This window comes from Bombus bifarius, unplaced genomic scaffold (assembly GCF_011952205.1).
Source record: "Bombus bifarius isolate JDL3187 unplaced genomic scaffold, Bbif_JDL3187 scf7180000008210, whole genome shotgun sequence".
NCBI classification, from domain to species: domain Eukaryota; kingdom Metazoa; phylum Arthropoda; class Insecta; order Hymenoptera; family Apidae; genus Bombus; species Bombus bifarius.
In genome coordinates this window covers 241,429-268,249 of record NW_022884513.1, presented here as the reverse complement: position 1 = coordinate 268,249, position 26,821 = coordinate 241,429, and the positions used below count along the sequence as shown (strand labels likewise).

At 43.4% G+C, this 26,821-nt stretch overlaps 1 protein-coding gene across 5 annotated transcripts in view; it reads left to right on the top strand.

The window, feature by feature from the left end:
- Positions 1 to 7,761: 7,761 nt before the first annotated feature.
- LOC117210742 (DNA N6-methyl adenine demethylase-like) overlaps positions 7,762 to 26,821 on the top strand; it is a 142,359-nt gene continuing 123,299 nt past the window's right edge. Inside the window, exons 1-3 of one of the 5 annotated variants that reach the window (XM_033454044.1) lie at positions 7,762 to 7,856; positions 8,180 to 9,095; positions 22,691 to 25,425. In XM_033454044.1, coding sequence (XP_033309935.1) covers positions 24,304 to 25,425 — 1,122 coding nt within the window. In that variant the 5' untranslated portion in view covers positions 7,762 to 7,856; positions 8,180 to 9,095; positions 22,691 to 24,303. Of the gene's footprint in view, positions 7,857 to 8,179; positions 9,096 to 9,664; positions 9,872 to 9,891; positions 10,491 to 13,229; positions 13,501 to 22,690; positions 25,426 to 26,821 lie in introns of those variants that run through there. The other 4 variants (XM_033454048.1, XM_033454043.1, XM_033454045.1 and 1 more) reach the window with 4 other exon arrangements.

Here is a 26,821-nt window from a genome sequence, read left to right as displayed (position 1 = left end):
AAAGCTAAAGAGAAGGGAAATTTGGAACAGCTGTTGACACACTGGGAACCCTGAAAAATCATCGACCTCGGCCTTCTAGACGGCTAATTTTAGGGGATACCTGCCCATGGCAGCCGTGTGTGAAAACCCGGACAAAATTGTCACTGACGAACCATTCTTCTCTCGCCACAGTGAAACAATCGCGCCCCAAATTGTTCGCGATTATTCACGTTTGCTCGAAATCGTAGATTTTATTGGAATTTATAGGTTTGGATTCTTTTGGGTTAGAATTTGTTCGTGGGAAAAGAAAAGGTGAAAAGATTTCGTCCGATCATTTGTATCGAGAATACGATCGTGTGTAGTAGATGTGCGTTTACGTGGACTTTATTTAGGTTGAAACAAATTTTAGTTATTTTGCCTGGTGGTTTAATTCATTCGTTCGAATGAATTTAACTACGAATGAACTTTCAATGTCACGAGTTCAATGAACTCCTGTGAAAGTCCAACGATCCCTCCTTCTTTATGATTTTTCGTTCATATAGTAGAAGTTTACTTTTAGGTAAATGGGTTTATCCGGAAAAAGTTCGTTTAATCAAGCACTAACTGCAACTACTTGTTCGATAGGAAGGTAGAGAAAGATAACTCGATGTACGAAGGTGTGGAAGCGAAGACGGACATCAATCGAAGATGGAACAATGCACAGAAGTTGTCTCGCGACCAGACGGGCTGCATGTGCCCCGTAGGCTACGGGCACGGCAGATGTTTCCGTTGAACGATGAGCCGGCCTAAGTATGAGAAAATATTGATCCTGATACTACAGACCGGTGGCATTAATTGTAACCTGAAATGCGACGACGCCAGATTCGAATCGTTCTTTATAGACCTCGAATGTACAAACGCGCCGTCATTCGTGAGAAAAGAATAAAAACTTCGGTATTATACAGCAACTTTAGTATTATACTTTTAATAGTATGCGATCGAGATCAAGCGATCGAAACGAAATTTCCGTTAGATTATATTATAGACAAAAAAAAAAAAAAAAAAATGCAACAATTGGCAGAAAAATATGTAGGTGTTTAAGGTTCCCTATAAAAATATATTAATAGAAATTGAGTTTGTTATCCGAGAAAGACGAGTTGATACGTCCCCAAATTTTCAACCTCTGAACATAATAATTTCTTTATCCGTGAATTTTCTATTTTATTACATGTCAGTTTATATCGTATTTACATATGTGAGAACTAAAATCCACCTAATTAGAATACATTTTTCTTCCCTAACTTGTAATCGTATAACTAATTACTAGACTGCGAATTTGATAATACAGATTCATATTTTTCAGAATACATTTAAAACAAAGTAGAACCTCGGAAGATTGTTCTACCCAGAAAATATCATATGAAGCACTTTACTTTAGATATTTTTCAAATTTGTTCATATCACGTGTATTTTCTAAGATCTTATACTTTCAAATTTCCTACGAGACTGTAAAAACCTGCGCTCTACTAATTACGTGATCGAATGAGAAGTTAATTATCATGGGACGATAATTTTTCCACCAGAATATGACTCTGCCTTCACAGGAAAATTCATTAATTAGAATATTCACTCGGCCGATCTTCCATCGTTCCGAACTGAACCCGCAAGTTAATCAGGTGTGCACAATAGCAACATTCTTCGTTAATCCGTCGGAACAACATCGAGTGTAGGCACCTTGCGTCAAGGGGTGAAGAAAGAGGGTGTCGTGACCGGTGAAAAGTCACTGAATTCGTCGACGGAATGCCCCTGATGCGAGGGTGCAGGGGTTAGCTTTAGGTGTACGCCCGAAACGGGGGTCCCGTCGGCACCCGGATAGCTAGCGCGTGCCCTCTTCACTCAAGTAGCCTGCCTCTCTGAATTACCACGGTGCCCTATCGGAAAGGGGTTAAATGCTCTTTTCTTCCAGTAGCGAGCCGTTGACCACCCTTTGCGGTGAAAAATCAACCGAGGGTTAGGTGAAACGACCGCGACCGTCGTCGGCCTCGCGGTTATCTGGCTCTTGTCATTCGGCTCGTGTCGATGAGCCTGCTATCCGACGAGTTTGCCGTTCGGTTTGATACCCTTGCTCCGTTATGTTTGCATCGGCAAATCGATTAGTCTCTACGAGGAGCCTCGTTTGATTGTAACTGGACTATGGATTTTCACGCATCTATAGAAAATTTAAAAAATGCATGGAATGCATGTAATATGCAAAGATATGTAAAATAACCAAAGTAGAAAATTTATTATCATATACGCGTCGTCTTGTATCGATATTGATGTACGCGCACATAATTTGTTTTCTGAAAAAATTATGATATTTTCTAGCACCAAAGTCGGGAAACCGACGTTATTCGACTGATTGATCCGCGCTTATGTACATCGTATACTGACTGATTACACGCGTACTTGATAAATTTAATCGATTATGAATCGATGTTAAATTAAATGAAACATCAGCATCAGGAAGGCTCGTTACATCCATACGATTTAATTCAATGATTGCGTAAACGGGATACAAATTGAAAAGGAATTCGAGAACGGTTCACACGGGCCGGTGATGCAGGCAGAATGCGCATAACACAAGGAAAGTTGCCACTTTTGTCCTCGGAGTTCGCTATCGTTTGGCTTTTCCCAAAAAGCGTCTATACGTCGTGGTCCAGGTGAGCATCCCCAACGTAACGAGAACTCGACAGGGCCAGTCGTAAAGGGAAAGGACTACAGGGTAGGGAGGCGATTTTTCATGTCTCGATGCCACGGAATACCGACAATAAACGCGTGTCACGATCTTGCAGCTGCTTTTGCCACTGTATTTGTGCTGTACACATGGTACACGGGGCGATGAACATGTATCGCAATATCCAAAGGAGCAACCTCGAGCGCAAGAATTAAAAATCGAGGAGATTGCCTGAATTTCCACAGCAGGGCTGCACCTTTTATAGAAACTTTGAACTTGGGAATTTCGATACCTTCTTGCAGAAGATTTACAGTGGCTATAAGAAGTATTGGCACATCATTGTATGTATTATTTATATTATAATATACATTGCGTTTACATTAATAACTTGATAATTAATAATTAGATTACTAATATATAAAATTCCATATTATTTAATGTAATTATCTATTTAATCACTTCTTAGTGAAATGTAAGATCTGATGAAAAAAGATTCAAAGGTATGTGCCAATACATCTTGTAACCACTGTAACACTGCTTTACTCAATAACAGAAACTTTGATGGAGACACTTCAATGAACATATTTGCAAACGGTATGCAACTAGATGACAAACAACCGACAAATTATTCACGAGTAGCACCTGGTCACATAGGAACGTGGACGAAGCTTTCGGGACGAAAAGTGAAATCTTCGTATTAGATTGTCCATAGGTCAATATACGTTTGATAAAGTCGATATCAATAGTTATCGACGAAAGGAAGCAAACTACAACGCACTGGTGATTCTGCCGCTTTCTAACTTATTAAATGATACTCGATCTTAATGAAGTTTGCGATGAGCTCAGCAGCTGCTACTTCACGATTCGTTCGGATCGATATTGGAAAGAATCCAGGGGATAGATAAGATCGGTCTGTCGATTTTCGTCGTACGGCGAATATCGGACTAGTCGAAGCTAAATATCAGGTGGACGTTCGAAACCGAATCTCGCGTCAGGGTTTCTCTCTGTGTATTGTTATCTTTTTAAACATTTAAAGCGCGCATCAATCTACCTGTCATCTCCTAACACAAGAGCCTACGAAACAAATATTTAAATACCCTCTTACGTGTGCTCTTATGCACGTAACAGCAAAAAGTAGAAGAAAACAGGCTATTCTTTCTTCAATGTGAAAGAAAAATCCGCAAGTCCGATTATCAGTTTGTCCCAAGCGAATACGCAAGAGAAACATTTACCTCCGGTGTTTTCCACGTACAGTAGCACTTACGGGAAACAAAAACGAATACCGTTTCTTTGAAGCGGAGTTTCTTCGTCGTAAAGCACAGCATCGAAGAGACAGAAGCTCTTTTTCCCGTACAAAGGAACGCTTTTAAGATGAGTCGTGCATTTATCATGCGTTAAAAGTTCCATCCCTCTTCTGTCTTTTATTTTTTCTGGCTCGTTCACTCGTCGATTCATTCGGCACGATTGAGAGTCACTGATCGGATGCAACACACAATGCCTCGTAGACCATTGTAGGTACAACGGAACGTCCCCACCTACCTGGTCTCGATAAACTGATTTATTTCGACATCATTGTATCGGGCCAAAGTCGCATCTGTGCCGGCGAATTTCGTAGCCGAGCGAAGTCCATGATTCCCAGTGCCATTGCCGAAACCTCCGCACACTTCGATGAAATATACACCGTTCGTTCCGACCTTTCACATCCTTCTTTCTACCTCTTCCGCCTTATTTCATCTTTTTGTCTTTTCGGCTTCTTTTATCACGATATCGTCGATCAAGTATACCGGCTGGATTCAAAGCCGTTTTTCTATGGGTATATAAATAACTGTGGAAACGTTATGTTGTTTTCGTGGAGTCGATGTTATGTAGAAACTCGATATTTTGTCACTGAATTTTGCGAACATATGTAAGTACTCTGTACTGCAAGAACAAGAGGATAGGTAGATATTAGCAAATATAGGTTCGATATTATCATATCCTGAGATTACGGTTTCGTTTGAAATTTTAATGTATAGCGTATGATTAACGTTAGTTTCATCAATAGCCACAGAAATAGTTCTTACAGTACGATCTGTTATAATTCAGACGATTATGATTACTAAATTGAGAATTTTTATGAAATCATGGAAAATTCAAAGACACAAGAATACTCAAGAGTCCATAGAATATGCAAAAATCTATAAAATATTCAAAGTACAATACCCTTTACACTATTTAATAGATAAAGCATTTTTCTACTTAAGCTTCATTTTGCAAAACACACAGATAACCTTCTCGTTGGTTCCGAGGTCGCAAATCTATGTATTTGCAAACTTAATAAAAGAACTGTTTCGTGCTTATTAGAAAAATGAAATATCGGAGCCAAAAATTATTATCCAAAATATGATAATGAAATGGTAAACATATTCGATACTTGCTACGATATAATACATGTTCCCATTTACGATGTAACGCTGGTGTTAACAGTAACGTGCTGCTTGAGAAACGGAAGATCCTCACGGGACCCACCGGCAGCAGAAGGATGCATCTCCTGTCAGTTTGTAGAAGCCATCGCGTCGTCGACCCTTTCAAGAAGAATACGCATTAATTTATATCTGCATACGCCGAGCATTATTATGTTAATCATGCGGGGTGCCAGCGTCATTCACTTTGAACAGACATTTTGCGTCCTATGCATGAAGTACTCTCGATTAACTGCGTTCCATCATTTACCACGAAGGACATTCTCGCATGGGAAAATCGTCAGAAATAATCTTCGATTGGAAGCGCTTTAACGTTAAGGGCTAAACGATTTTTCCTTGTTTGTGGTGGCTTTTAAAAGAATTCTATGGAGTTGACGATGTTCAACCCTTTCGAGTTTCGACAATTCAGCATTACCTCAATTTGAAGGGGAATTAAATGCGTCATGATTGCTGTTACACGACGTATCTATCAAACCAAGATTGAAAACCTTCAAGTAGAAAGAGGGAGGAAAATATTGTGGAAGAAGAATGGATTTTAATATTATGGTGGATTTATGTAATTTATGAAATTTCTCTGCTGGATCGATTGGTAGGACTTTTCGTATTGAGAACGGTTCGAGGACTTCTTCCGTTTAGATTGACAGTATCCATCAGGAAACTCAGTCATAGCGACCCCATCGACAGAATTTGTATATATCGGAAAAAAAAACAACCTCAGGCGCGATGTAGACCCTTTTCCGGTACAGTGTACTCGTTCAAACACAATATAAATAGAATTTTTATGGAAAGTATGGCAAACTAAAACGAAACGTATAGATATAGCGCCCGATTGATTTCTCAATGTTTCATTAAAAGGTTCAATAACATCCTGGCCTCGATAACATTTGCGACTTTTCTGTCTGAATCCATAGGCGAAGTACATCGAGTACTTTGTAAAAAGGATCGCGTTTAACCGGCACAGGCTATACGTTAGAATCAAACGACGTCTCTATCAACTAGCACGTTTAAAAATCCTTGAATGTACCCGCACCCATCACGAGTCACAAGGGTATTTGTTAAAAAAAAGTCGGCCCGTATGCACAGCCTGTACCACGCCGACACCTTGGACAAATATCTAACTGCACCATAACGAACAGCGAATACCCTCATGAACTGCTTAACACGGTCATCCCATCTAAGAATTCTTCCAAACTCGAAAACAAACGGAGAAGATTCTCTACACTCGTGAATCGTTATTTTGTCTTAGTCTTCTCGGAAATAATTTCGCTATCGATGTACTTGCCGTGGAATTAGACTTCCATTTGCGAGGCTACCGACTTTCTTTTCTGGGACTCGTAAAAAATGCTCGTAAAACGTGGTCTCGCTATCCCGGAACTTGCTCCGGCCAATCCCAGCGGCGGTATACAACATTTCTCCTCTGTTTCCCCTTCTAGTCGCTAACGATTTATTTCGACGTGCCTCTCCGATTCGATATCAACGACTTTTCGGTCCTACAGCCGAGCTACAACCCTTCTCCTTCAGGGCTCGATTTTCCTCGTCGCACTCGACCCGAAAATTACCAAGATAAAGGAGGTGTCGCGCGTTCGACACGTGATAAACGCCCCGTGTCCTTTTCGTCTGCTTTGTGGTTGGGCATTCGTTCCGAAATTTGGGTTACCAAATCCCGATTAACCCTTCGCACGGCTGTCCTCAGTGTGACCTGCTCGACCGTAAGGAACGGACACTGTGTTGTTGTCCCCTGTGAAGAAGTTGATGTTGTTTGGATAAACTGGAAATGACCGTATAATGTTAGAAATGTAGTAACGCGGTGGAATAATAATTTTTTTTCAATAACGTCAGAAAATAAAATATAATACCGATTTTTTTACTTTAAAAGGATATCATCCCTGTTCGTAATTTATGTATATTACAAACAATTTATAATTTTGTTTTTTATGTCACAATTTTACAGATTGAATAACACCATAGATATGAGAAGGAAACATAATGTACAGGCGAAATTCTATCGGTTCGAAAAAATGTTCCATCAGACGGGAAAAATTTTCTCAGGATTTCCCAACGGTGGGAGAAAATCGTTGGTTAATCAGGAGCAATTCGAGGAGTAGCGAAGAATGTAACTAGAAGAGCGCGGAGAAAAAGGAGGAAACAGAAGAAGGCGAAAGCTTGGCTTTGGGTCGAAGCAGGCTCGCAGCATCCCCTTGTTGCTTAGGCATCGCACGAGGGGTTGCAGCCCGGTCTATCGCGCTTGCGCGTGCTTCTATCTCCCCGCCACTCCCGTTGATCACCCCCCACTCCAGAAACGCATCGAAATCTTTCGTGCTTCGTCTTGTATTCGGTCAACTAACTCACTCTCGTTTCCCTCTCTCTTGTTCTGGCTCGCTCTCTTTTTCTTTCTCCGTTACCGTCTCGTTTGCTTTTTCTCGCGTATACAACAGCAGCAAAGAGAATAGGAGAGGGAGAATAAGAGACGCGGTGCACGAACGTACGCTCGAGTTCCCCTTTCCCTTTTCCCTTTCCCTTCCCACCGATGGTCCTGGGTATATCCTGGGTTCCCGCCATGACGAACGGGATGACACCCGAGAATAGCCGAACAGGCCCGAATCGCGACCGACGGCCGAAACGCGGGCAGCTGCGACTCCGGACGGACAAAGAATACTCTTGGAGCATACAGTCACCGCGCGGCGAGCACACTCACCACGGGGCAGTCCGCCGAACCAAAGGTATAGTGTTTTGATACGTCGTCCAAGAGTAGCCGGCCGACGTTGTGCCTCGTAAATGTGTGTTGTGTGTTTCTGGGTATTATTCGGCCAGGATTACACAGAGTGTGCACGTAGTATGAAGCGTCGAACGCGAACGTGTACGAACGAGGGAGCGCGAGAGGAAACGAAAGAAAGCACGAACGAGTGAGACAGAAAGAGAGAGAGAGGGAGGGAAAGAGAGTGAGAAAGGGAGGAACGTGCGAGGTGTGCGTGCGTGGTTGTATGTGCGTATGCGAGCGTGCGTGAGTAGGAGCAGGAATATTAAAAGACGACGCCGGCTCTAGGTGATTTCTCGATCGACGCGCGACGATTCGTATGACTGGAGTGGAATAGGAACGAAAAAGAACGGTGTTACTATTGTTGCGGTTAAATAAACGGAGAAGTTTCTTCTTTGAATGGCTCTCGTAAAAACACGTGTATGTTCCGCTCGTGGTTCATCGTTTCGATCGTTTAGTGTGTTGATAAAACAAGGAACAACAAAGTGATCGGGAAGTATATGTATACGTACGGTGGTACGAGACGGAGAAACAGTGGGGAAAAGGAGCAAAATTTCGTGATAAAAGCAAATCGAAGGGACAGGATAGGGACACGGGTAGCAGGAAGAACGAGGACGGCAGAGACAGTGTTAAACGGTTTCCGCGACCAGAGTTCCTACGTCTTGCCGTGTCGATATTATCGGTGATTGTGGATGAACGTTGGTTTTTGGCGCCTCCGATATCGATCGCAGCGCCGGCCGATCGAAGAAAAATTTGGAATGTAACGCCGGTAGGGCATTAGAACGGCAACGGTAGTGGCTGTAGTGGGTCCGCCGCGGCTACGACAGCGACAACGGCAAAGGCAACGACGGCGACAGGGCGACCGGACGGGTGGAGTGTGCAGCAAGAGGGAGAGAGCACGGAGGATCACTCTCGCTTTCGTTCGGCTCTCCCTCTTTATCTTTCCTTCTCTCCTCTGTCCCTCTCTCCCTCCCTCTCTTTCTGCTTCTCTCCTTTCTCCCTTGCTCGCGCAGCGGCTGCTGCTGCTACTCGTCGACTAGTAGGAGAACGGAGAGAGAAAGAGAACACAAGAAAGAGAGCGAGAGAGCGCCGGAGGAAGAGAATCGTCGCGCGGAAGACAGAGCTAGAGCGTGTGCCGGCCGAGCAACAAAGAGAGAAATACCTCGTCCAGCCGAAGAAACTGAAGAGAAGGAGAAGGAGAAGGGTAAGTGCGCGAGCTAAGCTAACGTTTCCGTGGATCTATCGATGCGCCCGATACCAATCCGTTTCGGTGGGAACGATGTGTTTCGATGTGTTTAGTTATTCATCCTGTATCGTTGTGTCTTTCTCGTTGTCGTTCGTTGTCTATTGTTGACATTGGGAACCTGTTCCCATTGAACGTACACGCCACCGAGGACACACCAAGTGTCCGCAAACGACACGGATCAACGAAAGCGAACCGTGTCCCGATGTAAATCCCCTTTTCCCTTGCGAACGATCATACGGAAGTTCTCACCCGCGACACGTTTCCGTCGTCGTGCTCTTTTTGCTAAGTCCGCCGATCATCACCACCGCCATCAGTATCGGCACCACCTCTACCACAATCTCACAATCTCACCACCACCACCATCACCATCGCCACCGCCACCACCACCACCATCGCCACCACCACCTCTACCTCTACCACCATCACCATCGGCACCACCACCACCACCACCACCGTCGCAACCGCCACCACCACCACCAGACCACTACCACCGCTGCCACCACTACCATTGCCGTCAACGCCTCCTGCTAGCCGGCGGCGATGCACGGTAGTGTCCTCGAGCACGGCGTGCACGCATCGTGCTGTGAATGTTTCACGAGTCTCGCGCGGTGCGTCAGGCAAAAACACGTTGTGTCGTCGTCAGACGGGTGACGGGCCAAAGTGCATCCCTTCGAGATTCCCGGTGTTTTCGAGGCTCGGCTCCGACGGTTCGTCGCGTAGTGTATGGGAAACAGGTTCTTAAACACCATTCTCTTCCATATAAACCCGCGTGCATCACGACCTATACCGTACACGTAAAGTTACATAGAGAAAGAAAGAGTGAGAGAGAGAGAGATCCTTTTATTTTGTTTTTCGCCTCGATTGCGCGTGAACCTAGCCTAGCCTGACTGGGAACAAACGCCGCTTTGGTAAACAGCATTATCGACTACACACGGAGTGCTGTTCGTCGATTGTGTAGAGTTTGGTGCCGGCTCGCCTGGTGTGGTGAAGAAAACGGGAGAAAACAAGAAACAGATACATGATTGATTTTCTAACGTTCGAATCCTGCAGTCACTGCTCGCGTGTTCCTTGGTATACTTACATAGTGCTTGTATATGTAACTGTATGTAACGTGTGTTTCAAGATTTTGTCTATGCGATAAACCGCGTGGTGCGGCACACACGGTTCGTCGAAATTTCGATCGTGATCCCGTGTCAAAAATTTTCATCGGCAACGGCCGTTATCGGGCTCCAGCAGTGGTATCGGAAGTGGGATATTGTGTGGCAACGGCTTGAGTACACCACGAGGATCAAGCACGAACAATTTGACCCTGATCTATAGACGTGTGTATCGTACAGAGAAAAACGCAGCCCGGTAATAACGTGCAATTTGTAGTTTATGCGATAATAATCGACGCGTACACACGCGATCGACTTCGGGATCGTTAAGGGTCGTTTTAACGGCCACGTCGAATCATAGTCCTCGTGCTAGACAGGGAAAAGATCAATTTCCATCGGACAACCTTTCATTTCCATCTATCGTAAACGGTCCAAATAGTAACATATCCGCTTCTTTCTCAATCTTTCTGTAACAACGCGTGGATCTAAAAAAACGATCGGTCGAAATCGAAAATTAACGTGCGCGTTCCTAACGACAGGAATGCAAAGTAATCCGAAGGAGAAGCTCTCTCTGTTTCGCCGTCGCGAATGCGATCAATTCCCCTTTCTCTCTCGCTCTATTCCTATCTCCTTCCTTTTTTCCTCCGGTTCCCTTTCCTGTGGGTGTTCCTCCTTTTTTGTGTTGGCGAGCCGCGCGCTACGGCCGCGGATAGGGAGGTGGGGGTGGCGGCGGCGGCGACGGCGGAGAAGGTGGTAGGAGGGGGCGAATTTCGGCCTACTCGCTTCACGGAACGGTGGAACGGATCGGAACGGACAAGGAACTAACGTCGTGGACCGCGAGAACAACGGGCGCCAAGAGATTTAAGGGCACGCACAGTATCCCTTTTACCTGTTCCATGTTACTTTTTTCATCCTTTTCCTTCTGTCTTTCTCCTTTCTTCTTCCTCGGCGATTTTTCTTCTGCTTTCTTGCCCCCTTTCGCGCCGGCACTGTTCGAAAGGGTTGCGAATGAACTTGGCCGCGAATAGACCGCGATGAAGTCGGACGCGCGAGTACAGAGTAGGTAGAGTCGCGAGGCAAAAGTCGATGTGCGGTCGTTCGAAAAGCGATCAGTTGTTTTCCGCGTATGAAATAGAGAATACTTTCGTCGCGTACTTTTCTTTTCTTTGCTCCAATAAATATATTATTAGCCGAGGCGTTAATACTAGAATCACTATGAGACTTGGGCAATCCATCAGGTAGGAAAGGAAAGAAATTTCGCAAGAAGGTATTCTGTATAATTTAAATCCTTTAAATATTTATCGATATCAACGACTTGTTGTCCTTTTTGCTACTTTTATAGTCGTTGCCACCTGTGGCTGTTTTCCAAAACGAGGACTTTTTTTTATCAGTTATTTATCATATATAGCATATATTTTGACATTGATGCCATGCATAGAGAAACATAGTTTCAGTACCTTCAGCATAGTTTTTATCAGTTAATTTTGTACTCGTAATCGTTTTTTGATCGTGAATCTTATTTACGGACGATCTGCATGAACCGTTCGATAGTTGCTCTCGCGCCTAAATTCAGACTGTTCCGCAACAAATTCGCGGAGATAACAAGTCGACCGGACCGTGCGCTCGTTGTACATTGTGGTTTGCGTGCCGGGACAGTTACGCGTACTATGCGTGAAATTTTCATATTATCGCGTGTTTTAGACCCATTCGTAACCGTCGTAACCATCATAACCGGTCTTCAGTGACTACGCGTTCCGTGATCTAGCTCGATCGAACGAGGTAAAAAGAACGAAAGTAAACCAACGGAAAAGGCGAAGCAGTTGCATGAAGTATCGAACGACGTTGATAAAGAAACGAAATACATATGCATATGCGGTGCTCACAGCAGTGTAGACGCGAAGCGAACACCTGTCCAACGTAGAAACAGGTATCGATGGCGAAACGTTGTTTTCGAAGGATCGCCGATCGGCCCAGAACGGAGCGTATACGTTATAGTTTCTTGTTCCTTTTTCTCCCTTTCGTAGTACGCCCTTTTTCGAAGCCCGCTCTTTGCGTGGGCTGTCGGACGTCGTTGTGCGCATTAATCCGTGGTTTAGCGAACCAATTTAAATATCAGCGGCGCGCTCGACGCAATTTTATATCATTTCCGATATCATGTGCTTGTGTGGGTGGGTTTAACAGTGTGCCCGCCCCCCTTACCCCCACCACTCTTCTCCACCTAGTCGGACCGTTACGCACCTCTTTACACGAGAATGCCACTGCTGTCGTTTTTCAAACATATACGTAACGTCTTCAACAACGTCCTCAGCATAGGCATTACATACAGCCGTTCTTATTACCTCGTGTTCCTCTAGCGTTCTTTTCTATTTCGTTTCGCCCCGGTTCTTACCCGTTCTACCGTTTCGCTCCGTATGTATGCTCGGTGTACGCCGGTGTACCGCATGTTACGTCGTCACGACGTACGTTTGCGGTACATATCGTGAAAGTGCACGAGCGCATGCGCACTCCCTGTGCTCTTACTCGCGCACGTGCGTGCATGTGCAGTGTGCATACGTATCGCGCGGCCGTGGTCTGCGTGGACGTTCGTGCACGGTACAACACCAGCTGTGGTCCGTTTTACGACGGCCAAACCAACGTGCATACGGCGAATACACGCGCGTGTTACGCGTACGTGTTCCAGCACACAGAGCCGCGCGCACTCGCGCGAATCAATGCGCACTCGAGCGCGTTCGTCCGCCGTCGAACACCGTACGCAGTGCCGTAAAAGCGTCGCTTGACCAATACCCGTCCCCGCGTCCCGTCCGAGCGATTTCGACGCCGGTGCACGCCAGCAACAAGTGACCCGGTCGTTCCTGGGAACAACGTCCACGTCTATGATCGTTTTGCCGCGTTTTTACTCCATTTTCTCTTTCCCTTGATCGATTTCTAGCCTTTTTATCGAACGTGTAACTCGCGACAAAGAAAGTGACACCCAGGGATTTAGAGAACTGAAAAATGGGTGGCTTAGGGTAAACGGGTCGGTCGGGAGGAAAAAGTTGAAATCGGATCCAGGGTGGAACGTTTCTGTTGCCGGCGAATCGATAATCGTGGTACTTACGTACGAATGTTGAGCTACGGTGTGCTTCGTACAACGAATGCACTGGCATCGAAGAGAGGTTATCAATGGCGTAGTATGCGAGGCCGTAGCTTTCAGCGGATGAATAAGTTATATATTCTTCGACGATGCTAGTAATCGCCGCTACAAAAACAGTATTGTTATGACTTGAGTAAGTGGATGACGTCAGTTATCACGGCTTCTTTCTTCGCTATTTATTGCTACTTAATACGGGAGTAAATACCGTTTCATGATACCTTCAGCTGCGACTTTCCTTCCGACGATCGCCGGTTCGTTTTCTCCTCTATGCATGAGGCTATCTTTCACCATATTGGAAACCGTGCTCCGAAATACTTCTCTTCGAATTTTATTCGTTTCGTGCTTGACACTCACGAGAGCGTGCTTGGCCCAGACATCGAGCCAATACTTATCGTTCTTCCGATCCAGATAAACTTCCTCCAAGTTCGATCTCGACACGCGAATCTTATCGATAGCTCGTGTAAAGTTAATGCTTCGCTCGGATCCTCGATTCACGCTTCGCCCTGATGCTGTAAATCTCTTGTAAATTGTGTTTTGCTTAAATCTATTGCTACCACCGTCATCTTTTAAGTTTGTCGATTCTGTGGTTCATGGTTTTGCATTCACGTCTATTTTCAGATTCACGATCCTAATAGACGACAGGCGTTGGACTTTTACAAAGTACTGCCGTCTTCTACAATCGCGTCGTCTTTATAATTTTGATACTTTGTTCAAATTTGAAGCATTTTCTGCCATAGTTTGCTTCATCGTTCACTTTCATTAGCTGTTAATTTTTCCATTTCATAATGTTCCAATTGTATCAACATACCTTCTCTCCTGTCCCATTCCCTATCCTACCAATCACCTCCTACTCCATCAATCTACAAATTCACAGCTCCATCAATTCTTCCAACCTCTCAATTTCCTTCTACATCCAAATACCACCACTAAACTATTTATCAAACTCCTTACACTTTCATCGATTCCTCCAATCTCTCCTAGTTTCCTCTCGTACGTATAAGTAAGTCCAACTCGATATTTCACCAAATCACTTGTATCTTCTTTCACAGCAGCTAACAAATAATTTTATTTTGTGTCGCTGTATGTCCTTCTTAATCTCAAAGTGGATAAACGTAAAACAGCATTTCGTTTCACAAAGTAGCAGTGAACTGACTTACGTCCTTATGACCTTCAGCTCATATGTGCATCAACATGCTGCGAAGACTCGAAAAATCAAACAACACGGGGAACGTGAAACGTTTCAACGTATCTCGAAAAATGAAAAAATGTTAGATAGGAGATTCGAACTGAGGAGGGCTGTGCCGTACCCGTATTTTCGTGGGGCACCATATTAGCTGGCCACGCCGCTGGCAGCATGCGCTCGGACGAACGCGTGCATTCGTGAGCCCGTGTGTATGGATCCAGCGACGTGTGCGTGTGCGTGGGACCTTGAATCAAGCAGCCTTTGTCGCGAGAGTCGAGCGGGCGCGGGTGCGCGCGCTCGCCACCACGAGGTCGGCGAAAGTATACCCGGAGCTTTTTTGCTTGGGGCCGCCGCGAGAGAGGAGAGCTCGTCTTTTTTTCTTCTTCGCCTTTCCTTTTTTCGGCCTCTAGCGGGGACGGGGGACGTGACATGAGCGCGCGCGCGCCAGCGGGCGACCGAGGCGCACCGCCATTTTTGTTCCTCGTCGCCGTAATGCCGGAATTAGCGCGCGACGTACGCCGAGTCTCGTGAAAAACCGAGCTTATCGCTGTGGATTTACGCCTGCGGAAACGGAGATAAGCGGAACCGGGCCCGAATAATAATTATGAACCCCCGCTGACACTCTCGCCGATTTCCCACCGGTTCACCTACTGCTCTTGCTTCCTGCTCCTCGACCATAGGGTAGATTGCATTTCAGTTCGACTTGTTAATGAATTTTTCGTTTCTAGGATCTTTTTCGTTGGTTTTGTTAGTATTTGCGAGAGTAGAATCTTTTCTGGTAGCTTGTGTCTATATTAGGAAAAGTTATAGAGTTTTATTTAATTCTTGGTATGCCATTGGAGTCGCTTTGGCATCTCGTTACAGGCCTTGTCGTTTATGAATTTACTCGTTGCTAAAGTGCCTCTTTCTGTCTTTCCATGGTTTTTGCTGAAAGATGATTTCTTTCTAATTTGCGTATCACGAAGAGTTGTAGAATTCTGGTTGACAGTTTCTATTCCATTTGCGTTGACTTTGATTTTGCTCTTCATGTCTTCAGGTTAATGAATTTCTAATTCTTAGGATGTTTTTCTTAGGCTGATATATTTGGATCTTTTGATAATTTGCGTGTTAATAAAAGTTATAGTTTTATTCTGTTTTGGTGAGAAACAGATAAGGGAAATGATAAATGATAAATCATCTTTCCACTGATAGTATATAAACAAATTGTTAGTTGAATTTATTTTCGTTTAATAAAGGATAAGAGAAAATGTCACGACCAACTTCAGTAAAAAAAATATTCAAATTGTTGATCATTTGTATTAAAAGTTCTTGGAGTACAATTTGTAAGTGGTTTATAGATTCGTAAATGATATTCTAATTTTTGAAGTGAGAATTATCCTGACGTATAATACCTACGCCTTTGTGTGAAATTAAAACTACAGTCGGTTTAGTTGAAGGTTGTGGTTGAAGTTTGTGAGCTACAATGTCAAGTTGATAATGATAATTCCCGTGTAAAATTATGATTGTTTAGAGTATGTTAATGATACAGGAACTGTTACATCGAACATTACACCGTTTGACACGCGATATCTGAGTTACATAACTTGTCGGAACTTTTGGACTATCGAACACCTCCGTGAGGGATAAGATTACCTAAACTGTGATTCTCTCAAGCATATGTATCAATCAGTATATGTATGTATACATTCGTCGAGTGCCTCTTTACTGGTTTTCGTCTGTGCATCATTTGAAACTTGGTTTTGGAGTGCACAATGTTTACAAGAACGTTTAAAATACCTATTTTTTCTTTTCCTAAACTTTTCTTTCGAACAGTTGCATAACTGCTTACACTGAACCTGGGTAAAAACCGGTTGCACTAATCCTTTTTAAAAAAAAAAGGAGAAGACATATAATTGGAACGAATCAACGATTCATAATTTTCTCTAAGAATATTCCGGAAATTTTCAGAGCTTCAAGTAACAATTTTGTTTGCCTCAGATGATATATTTCTAAAATTACAGGATACTTTTTTTTTAAATAGTTACGTAGAAAAAAAAAGGAAGGAAGGAACACGTAACTTCTATCTGAAGCAAATAGTCAATTCGACATTCTTTTACTGTAACTTGCTCTTTAGCTGAAATTTTCTGTTTTTCCAAGCATCGCCGTATCAGTAGGAAGGAGCAAAGTCTGCGACGAATCGACAATTCCATGCGTGCCGTGCGGCCGCGTGCAAAATCGTCGAGGCGAAATTCGCCCGCGTCACGATAACGCGGCGCGACGCTGTGGCCGAGTGGAACAAAGGAGTTCGAGCCAGCCGTAACTGCTCGATACGGGTACACGATAATAACGAAACGAGACGCGCAGAATTCCGCGGCGTCGTTTCTTGTAAAAATAAAAAAAAAAAAAAAAGGAAGAAAGGAGCACGCTACGGTCGAACGACGATATACGCACGAACGTGTCGTTGACAATTATCCTTCGCTCGATGTACAGGGTGCGATGCAGCTTGCGCTTCGATGAGATATACATACTTAAGAGAATTGATTTTTCAAGATAAAATATATCAAAAGGGTAGCGTCTACCGATAAGTGTCTATAATTTAAAAAAAAAATTAGTTTGCAAATCATACAAGGAATGAAAGTTCCCTCGTTAAAATCACATAACGAGATTGGTTTTTTAATAGAATTTTTTATTGTTTAATACCTAAAACTGAACGTAGGTTTTTACAAAGAAGTTTAAGGAGATATGAGTTTTATCAGTACGAGTTACTTCTCATACACGGGAAGTTTAGATTCTTTTTAGCGAATTATCAGTCTTGTACAAGAAGGTGAACAAATTTCCACCTGATACTAATTCAATCATTATTCGCCACTCAAAAGGCAAACTTATTATGTAACATCATTTTCTAAAAGTTTTTCAATTTTAAGTACTAGAATAATTATATACATAATTAACATTTAATTTCTCAAGAATCAAGTTATTTGCATTATTCTCTAATCAATTTGTTTTCGACGGTACATGTAAATTTCATCCTAAGGATATCTCCTTCTTTCTCTCTCTGTTTAATTACACCAAATGAAACCACTTTTCAACACCATATTTCTAAAACTCGAAACATTTGACAATTGAAATTCATACGATAATTATTCAACGTCTCTTGCCACAATTGTTATTAATTTTCAGCAACGTGTGTTCGTGTGCGGCTGTAGAATATTCCGCGCGCACAAAGGTCCGGGTCGCCTCGTAGCACAGGTTTCGTTAGCTCGGTTTTTTCGATGGCGCGCACTCGTCGCCGTCTAATATTAATTCCAAGCGCGCGGAATCTCCGATCTCTCTTTCTGTTGGCCAGCTGGTCCGCGGCGCGTTGCGCTTCTGGGAAGCCGCGCTCCTGCGTGCCGACGACGGGATATATCGTTCGGTGTCGCTACGCACGCTAGCGCGACCAGCGCGCGCGCTATTGAATTTTTCTGCGCGCAACTCGTACGCACACAAAGCAGTCAGGGCCCTCTCGTACACGGTCGATTCGACGAGAGTGCAACAACGCGACCAGGCGCCAGCTGCGTCCCCTCTTCCTGCTTCTTTTCACGGCCGCGACGTAGCTTTTCGAAATTTCGTCTCGTCTTCCGCCGTCGCGACGCCCCTTCCGCTATGCGTACTCATAGATCCGTTCTTGCACTCTCACATCTTATTTTCCGACAATTAGTCTTCGCTGCGCCTGGAAATTTATGGTAATTCTTGAATCTATTCGGTGCTATAATAATTTGAGATTTTTCTAGCAATTTGCATCTTTTTTTATTGATTATTCGAAATCCGGTTGGAGGCTTATTTGTAGCTTACACGAATACATCTATGTAGAAACGTATGAATTAAGTTGTTGATCTTATCATAATTAGTTCTTTAAATTCTATAATGACATTCTTCAAGGGGAATTAAGGTATAAAGACTGCAATGAAATTTGTAGTTTTGTGTTCGATGTGACAGTGAATTCGAAAGATTATGTTGTTGAAATTTTTACGGCATAATACAGACAAGCGCGTAATACACCTACACTTTTGGTAAAACTGGTAAAGTCTATCAGACAGGTTTCTACAAATTGGAGTAACCGTGGGTTATGTTCTGAAAATCTTTTGACTGTAAGTTTTGTGGTAATTTCCGATGATTCAAGTTACGCATTACAAATTACTCATTACAAGCCCATAATTCCTTCTAAATTTCATTGCTCCACGTATCTTGCGTCGCTCACTCCAATATTTCCACCTAAAAACAAGCCCATAAATTCTAATTACGTATCTTGAAACTCGCCTCTCTTCCCAAACGTACAAATGCAGACACGCACGTGCTTACCTATATGTACACATCGGTCCATTTCCAAAGGAAATCGAAATCCATTCGAGAGATAGCTTTAATTTATACCGATCCCGTGGCCGGAGGAATCTGAGAAACGATAAAACATCTCGAGGAAGCGGGAAAGTTTCGCGTCAAGTCGGACGCCGATAGCAGCCGAATCGATTTTCAAGCGACTGCAGCAATTTATATTCGAGCAGGCCGAACATATACCCGTGTCATGAATTCGCCGGTTTCTTTCGAACTTCTTTTCTCGAACTAATGTTTCTTTCGCGAACAGAAGGGAACGCAGACGTTCTCCGCGGCCGTGCTATCAGCGCGGCGAGTTTCGCGACCTTTAAAGACTAAAGTTCGCGGTATTCAGTGTAGATTAGATTTATGGACAGTTAGAGGAGAGTTCAATCTCCTGTGGCCTGCGTGCTGATCCTTCGTGCAGGTGTTTCCACACAAAACTAAAATATCGTGACTTGGATTTCCTAATGAACCGTGAATTTTGAATTGTTGGAAATTTCAACTGAAATAGAAGTGGAATTCTCTTAGTATTTTTGTAGACAATTTATTGCAGGAATTTGCGAAGAATTTATCCTTGGAATTTATTTTAGGAATTTATTTTCCTGCCATTCAATTTGCGTTCTTTCTTTTTTTATTCATTTTTTTTTTTATTTGATGAAATTCTTTTTCGAAAAGTGGACTGATGTTTGAAGACACTTGTGTTTTTCTGAAAGACGTGCTAATAGGTGGCACCCAGTGGATCGTAGTCTCGTGCTGGAACGAAGAATTCCTGGCAGCGAGCTGTTCGCTCAAATGTCGTTATTTCTGATGCACAGCGGTTCGTTCAAGGAAATTCGTGGAACTGTTCGATTCTTCGTTAATTCGACCCAACTGGCCGAATTTGTCTTTGTCCCATGTCACGTGTCGACGCAGCGTGGTATGCGCAAGATGTAGTGTGCCTTGAAATTTTTAGTCTCGTCGATCTTATTTGTATAACTATATCTTCGGAAAATTTTGTTTGTACCTGCGCTGTGTTTCCTTAGGAAAATATCCTGAAAAAATTGCTGCAATTATCGTTGCTATCTTACTGTACTCGATATTAAAGATATCGTAGGAAAGAATCTTAATACGAAGCTTAATTAATCTTAATTGAAAATACTTTCTGGTGTATGAAAGCTTTTTTATTTTTCATTATGAAATGTGAGTTAAATTCTTACGTTCGTATAAATAATATCGAATAGCGTATTATCTTTCCTCGTTCGAAAATGGGAAATATCAACGTTCGAGCCCGAAAATGGCGTGCCATCCAGAGAACTAAATTCTCTTTCTACTACAAAAACAAAATAAAGGTCCCCGATTGACACGCACGATTCTTTATTACATTAATAAATTCTATTTTAATTGCACCATTGCAATTAAATTACGAGCTGTGGCATATACCGTTGGTTATTCTGTATGCTTGTAAACGTCGACAATCTGTCTGAAAAAGTCGAAATGGAGTACGATCGATGAAACGCAAGACGTGTTAAAGCCAGAAGTGTGCGTTTCAAAGGCAAACAAAATCCTTGTAAAGGCCACTTTCAGCTCGTACAATTCTTTCAACACGTTTCACCGTTAAAACGGTTCTTAAACGATTTTAAATTGAGCACAATCGAATGAAACAATTCTCAAGCAATCTCAAATGAAATATACTCGGAAGAATGGAAGAAGGGACGAACAGCATTCGCGCGCAAGTTCGAACGAAGAGGCAACGTGACTCGCGTTTTAATTCACAGCAAGCGAAAGTGCGCGTCGAACGACAGTGCAAGTTTCCAACGATAGCGAAAGCTCCGTCGGCCACAGCTGTAAAGCTATTAGAGAGAGTTTTGCAGCGAGAGTGGCGCGGAGCGATGGAGAACCGGCCGCGAGATAGCGACAGAGCTATTGCTCTCTCTATGTACCGGCCATTATGTGCATCCACCAGCCGTGCAAAAGCTGGCTGGCGTGCGCGCGCCAACAGCACACGTACACATTCACATGTCCACACACACATGAACATACGTATAGAAGCGTAGCATTGCTGATCGTGTGGATGTGTACTTACTCTATGCACTGCGAATAAGAGACAGAGAAAGGGAGAAAGAGAGAGAGAGAAAGATAGAGAGAGGTTGTTAGAAGGACAGAGAAGGGTTAAACGGCGGTCGATATCTCACAGAGGACCAACATCGCACCGCTTTTTGACGATGGCTTGGAACCGCTTGCGAATCGCTCACTCATTGAATTCTGTAGAAGAGTTCCTTTGATTTCTTAATAATGCGTGTATTAACTTGTTGTACGATAGTTTCATGTTATTCGATATTTATCGATCGAATATTGGAGTAAACGAGGGTAGATCGTATAAGAAAGGAAGCGTAGAATCAAAGGTTAGGTGGTATAGTAAATGTACTTCGATGATAGTACAAATTAAACATTTTAGGGTGATTAATTTCTTAAAACAGGGTAAGTTGACGGTGGGTCAACGATAGAATAAAATAAAATACAATATGATGATATATTTATTGGTTAAATAATGTGGTAGAATATCAAAGTTTAGGAGTTGTGGAGTTCCATTTAATGCAATACCTGTATGACTCTTTCATAGAACACCACGTTCTATTCTGCAAACCATTAAATATAGTATATGTAATATATAATAATATATGTAACATAACAACTATACTTTTAACATACAATGCTATTTCTTCCACCTTAAACATTCAAAATAATCTCTCAAAATAATTTCATTTACCATGTTAAATTATTTACCATTTACCATGCGCGGACCTTGAACCATCCATGAATTAACAATACTACAAAATATGAATATTATATTTCCAGAATTAAATCGAGTACAAAATATACACATTACGAAGATCAATGACAAAGAGTGACTGTGCAGTTTTTATGAAAACAAAGAATTGTAGAACGCGAAAAGCTCGTAGCCATCATCAGCGGTCTAAGCAACGCTGAATGAACCGTCCGGGGACTAGGGCACAACATTCGCGGGTATCAAAGCGAGCGAGTAGGTGTGCAGACACGCCGAACGTAATAGTAACCTTGGCTTAGCGATGGTCACGTTATGGTAACGTCTATGACACGTTCCCACGTAGTCGCGTGTCACGTTCTCGCTTACGATCGCCTCACGTGACCATGGAGAAGGGGGAGGACTCAATGAGCCTCGTCATCGGGGCGTTTTTATCTCGAAACGCTCCGTTTTTTCCGAAGCAACTCGTCACGAATTTCGATCGTCTGCCAAATTTCTTTTCCTTTTCTTATATTTTCTTTTTCTTTCCTTTTTTTTTTTTTTTTGAGAAAGTATAGTGAGATTATTTTCATCGAAACCTTTTTTATTCTTTGTGAGAAATTATAAGAATTCTTTCTTTCCTTTTCTGGAGGCGTTGAAGTGTACGAAAATGATGATAGAAAGTGTGGGAGTGTGATGTGAAAACTTTTTATTTCTCAAGAGGCTAGAGATAACTACGATGGCTACAGAAAGTATTTATTTGCATCCCATTGTATTGACTGTAGCATTTACATAGTATGTAGCTAATTAGATCCAAATATATGAGTGGAATTTAATCAGATAAGACTTCAGTAAAGAATAAGGATTCGTGCAAGTACATTTTGTAGCCATTGTATATTCTTTTTGTTTCTGAATGTTGAAATGTTCGTCCCGAAAAACGTAAGAGTGTGTACAGTGAAAATGATCGTTGTGCGAAGTTATGGATGAGAAACGAATTATATTAACTGTGTTATAGATTTAGTTGTAAAACGACTGATTTTAATATCGTGTTGTGTCTTTCTGTTGCAGATCGTACAAATCAACCGCCTTCTAACAAGCCACATTAACCTCAAGTGATTTCTATTTTCTTACGAAACGCGAAAGAAGTAATTAGTGTGTTTATATCGACGTAAAACAAAGGAAGAAAGGAAAAAAGCGAAAAGAAAGAAGAAGAAGAAGAAAGATATTCCAAGAGCTTAAGTTCAGAAGAAGACAAAGCATTAAGAGCTATAGTATCTAATTAGTGTACAAAGTATATCTGAAACAAAAAAAAGAAAAAATAAAAAAAAGTCCGCCAGTGCCAAATCGAAAGACGAAACGAAAGAAAAAAAAAACGAAAAAGGAAAGGAAACAGAGTAAGCAAGTAAAAAAACGGAGAAACGCGTTTAACACGATTGTTGTACGTTTAAGATCAGATTTAAAAACAAAAGACAAACGAAACAAAAGGGAAAAAAGAAGAAAGAAGAAGTAAAAACCGTAAACCAAAGAATCTACCATTTCTTTTTTTCTACTAATCACTCAGCGAGCTAACGATATACTCACTAACCAGCTAGACGAGCGGCGATCTCTTCGCGAGCAGATTTAATTAGAAGAAGAAAAAAAAGCGCAAAACAGAAGCATACGAAATAAGTAAATGAAAAAATCTGACCGACAAAGTTTTCTAAGCTTATAATAAACAAATTTTACGTGATAGGCAAACTAAAAGTAAGGGTTGACGTTCTTTTTTTTAAAAAAACAAAAAAAAAGAAAAAAGAAGAAAAAAGTAAGACAGACGCACCTACTCTTAAAGAGCGCGTATGAGAATATCTAATTAAGGAAAGAAGAAGAGTCCCATCCAAAGCGAAAGACAGACGGAGAGAACGCAGGCCGCCCTATATATCCGGAAAAGGGGACTCGCATATAATTACTCCCAGAGAAACCGATCTACTTCAGTTCGTAGCCTAAACCTGTTGAGTACAAACGACAGAAATAGAGTTATAGAGAGCGAGAGAGAGAGCGAAAGCGTACGTACGAACGAGAGAACGAGAGCAAGTGAGAATAGCGACAAGAGTGAACGCGAAAGAGGAACGAAGAAGAGCTCTAAACGAGAGGCAAGAGGAAGAAATTCAGGAAAATCACACATACACGCTGATACACATCGATACACACCGATACACACGATAAAGAAACACATACACCGAGACAACGCAAAGGTACGAAGCTAGAAAGAAAGGCAACACCAGCAGAGAAAACACACCAGAAGAATCGTTAGGAGAAACCCGCGTTTCAGTATCGACCAACGGAAGGTTTGAGGCACGGAAAGGCATCGATAGAGAAAGAATATTCGACCCGTTCTCCCAGATGTCACGGTGCTGTGGAAACGAGTCCCGAGCACGCGTCGAGCAAAGCGGATAATCCCGATAACGAGCGTCCAATCACGATCGTGGAAAAACGAGCGTCTATAAAATCACCCGATAGAGGAAACAAGATCGAAAGATCGGAAATTCGTGTGCGTATACAGCCGCATACGCACCGTATATTCTTTCGCGCTGTCGTTGATTTCGTCCCGGACCAGTGTCAGAAACATAGTATTCTCGGAAGCAGAAAAGTAACACGACCTCCTGCGTGCAGGGGGTTCACGTCGAGATGACGTGGCGGGGAAGATGAGCGCCGAGGTAACGAAGGAGGTCGTCGCCACCGAGAGGGTAACAGGAAGCCCTCCGGCGGCGGTCGCGACCTCGCCGAGCTCGGTCGGTCCAGGTGATCCGGCGCGTCACCTGCCGCCATTCAGCAGCTTCGCCGGGGATAACGCGATGGACAGCTCGACAACACTGACTACCCTTCACTCCCAGGACGTTGGACTCGGTCTGACATCCTCCTGGGACTACTACGAGGGACTGACGGGTCGCTTGATCGATTCACGGGGTGAGGTGGTTCTCGCCAGCCAGTACAGGCCATGGGAGTCGAAGAATGCCGTTGGTGGCGGTGCGCCGACCGCCGCGCCAGCCGCCGAAGGTCTGCCCAGCTTCGCGAGTCAATTTACGGCTCCTAGCGAGGCAGAGCCTCAATTAACCGCGCTCACGCCATTGTCGCCAGCCTCGATATCGCACTCTCCACCTGTCACGTCGGCGGTCGGCCTGCCTAGCTTCCACACGCTCGGCACGCCGCTCCCAGCCCCGCATCCGCATAGAGGCAGCGTCGGTTATCCTTTGGTACCGGCTCCCGTTCAAGCTAGAGAGGTGCCGGCGCTTCAACAGCAGCTACTCGACGAAAGGCACATTCAGTTGCTGGGTTCCAGTCCGGTGCAGGCGTTCCCGCCTCCGCCTCCTGGACATCCTCATCACACGGTGTTGACCGTGGTGAAGCCAGAGTATCCTCAGTTGCATCACGCCAATTTCCAGAACCCGATGTCCACGGTGCTTGACTCGTCACCTACATCCAGGCCGATCGGCATCGACGGCAGGAAAAAAGAGCGTAGAAAAATGCGAGCCGGCTCGATGGAGTCCGAAGACAGCGCTGGCGCCGGAAATGTCGAGAGTTCCGGGCAAGTAGCCGCGGTTTCATCCACTGCGAACAGGGGGGCCCATCACCTTGGTGGCGGCATGGCCGACGCCGACGGTGACGGCGGACTCAGCGACAAACCGGCCAAAAAGAAACGCAAGAGATGCGGCGAGTGCATCGGATGTCAACGCAAGGACAATTGCGGAGATTGCGCGCCATGCCGCAACGACAAGAGCCATCAGATCTGCAAAATGAGGCGGTGCGAGAAACTCACCGAGAAAAAGGTTAGTATGTTTTATCAATCAATTTCGTTTTCATCGACGAAGTTTGGTATTTTCACGATCACTTATCAATGGTATATGCGAAATCCTTTCGTGGTTAGGAATATGCGAGGATCGTTCGGCACCCAAAGTGAATTTAAACTTAATCTAATCAGAATGGAGTATACGTAGAACAATCTACAGACTTATATAGAGCAGATATTAGTTACCAACATTTACTATTTTAATATACAAAATATACTTTTCTGATTGAAGCACGTGATATTTCTTTAAACGGGTCTTTCCTAATTTATTAAACAGTCCCGAAATTTTCGTTTGCAATCATTTCTTTACTGAAAACTTCTCCCCTTTAAAAAAACACATCGGCGCGTAAAACACTCGAAAAGTTACAAATTCGCTCTGTCTGCATTCACTTTCGCTGGGAGAGGAATCCTGTTGCGCCGCATGCGTTCGCGCCCGCGTAACTGGAGTAATTCCGCGAGAACGAGTGGATCGAAGGGGCGATGAAACGAGCGCGAAAATGAAGGTGGTCGGCACGCGACATCGTTCGAAGGGTGGGGTTGGTTGTCGGCCCATGTTTCCCTTGAAATTCGTGAAAATCCAGGTGCACGCGGCGCCCGCTGGGAGAAAGGGGTGGCGCACGGATGCCAGGATAGGATAAACACTAGCATACAGCCGCGTTATAGAACGCTCCGTGTATATATAGATAGAGGCTGAACTTGGCCCCGATGCCTGAATGTGCCGAGAATCCCAGAGGGAAATACAGAAATACAGATAACCGAGGTGGTTTATTATTGTAACGACATTGAATAGGGGGTTGGTGGGTTGACTGGCTCGTTGGCTGGCTGGCTGGCTGGCTGTTCGGCTGTTCAGTTGCTTTTCCTAGCGACGGATTCGAACTGTGCTCAAAAACGAGCATTGTAAAATTTGTTCTCCTATATTTTCCCTCTCCTGGTTTTTATTCCTAAGAAATTGTTGCGCTTTATGAATTTTTATTGGACTTGAGTGAATTTTTAAATGAGACAGAATATTATCGAGAGCTGGTGACTCTATAATGTCGAACCAGTATTTTTATTAAGTATTTAAAAGGAAAGATTGATCAATTTAGATGTTTAAAATAGACGATGTTCGTTTTTGAAAATGTGGAACAAGTGTTTAAAAACGAAGACTGATCAGTTCAGAGTTTTAAAATAGGAAGAAGCTTCTCTCGTGATTTTTTGTTGAAACAACGGGAATGATTTACTTCCTTTTATTTATCAGAGACGTTGCGCTGCAAGTGGAGGTTATCGTCAATTATGCATTTGCAATGCTACGGTTCAATTGTTTGATACCAAGGAGCTACACATATGAAAATTATTAAAAAAAGAAGGAGACTGTGACGTTCACGTTGATACAACAG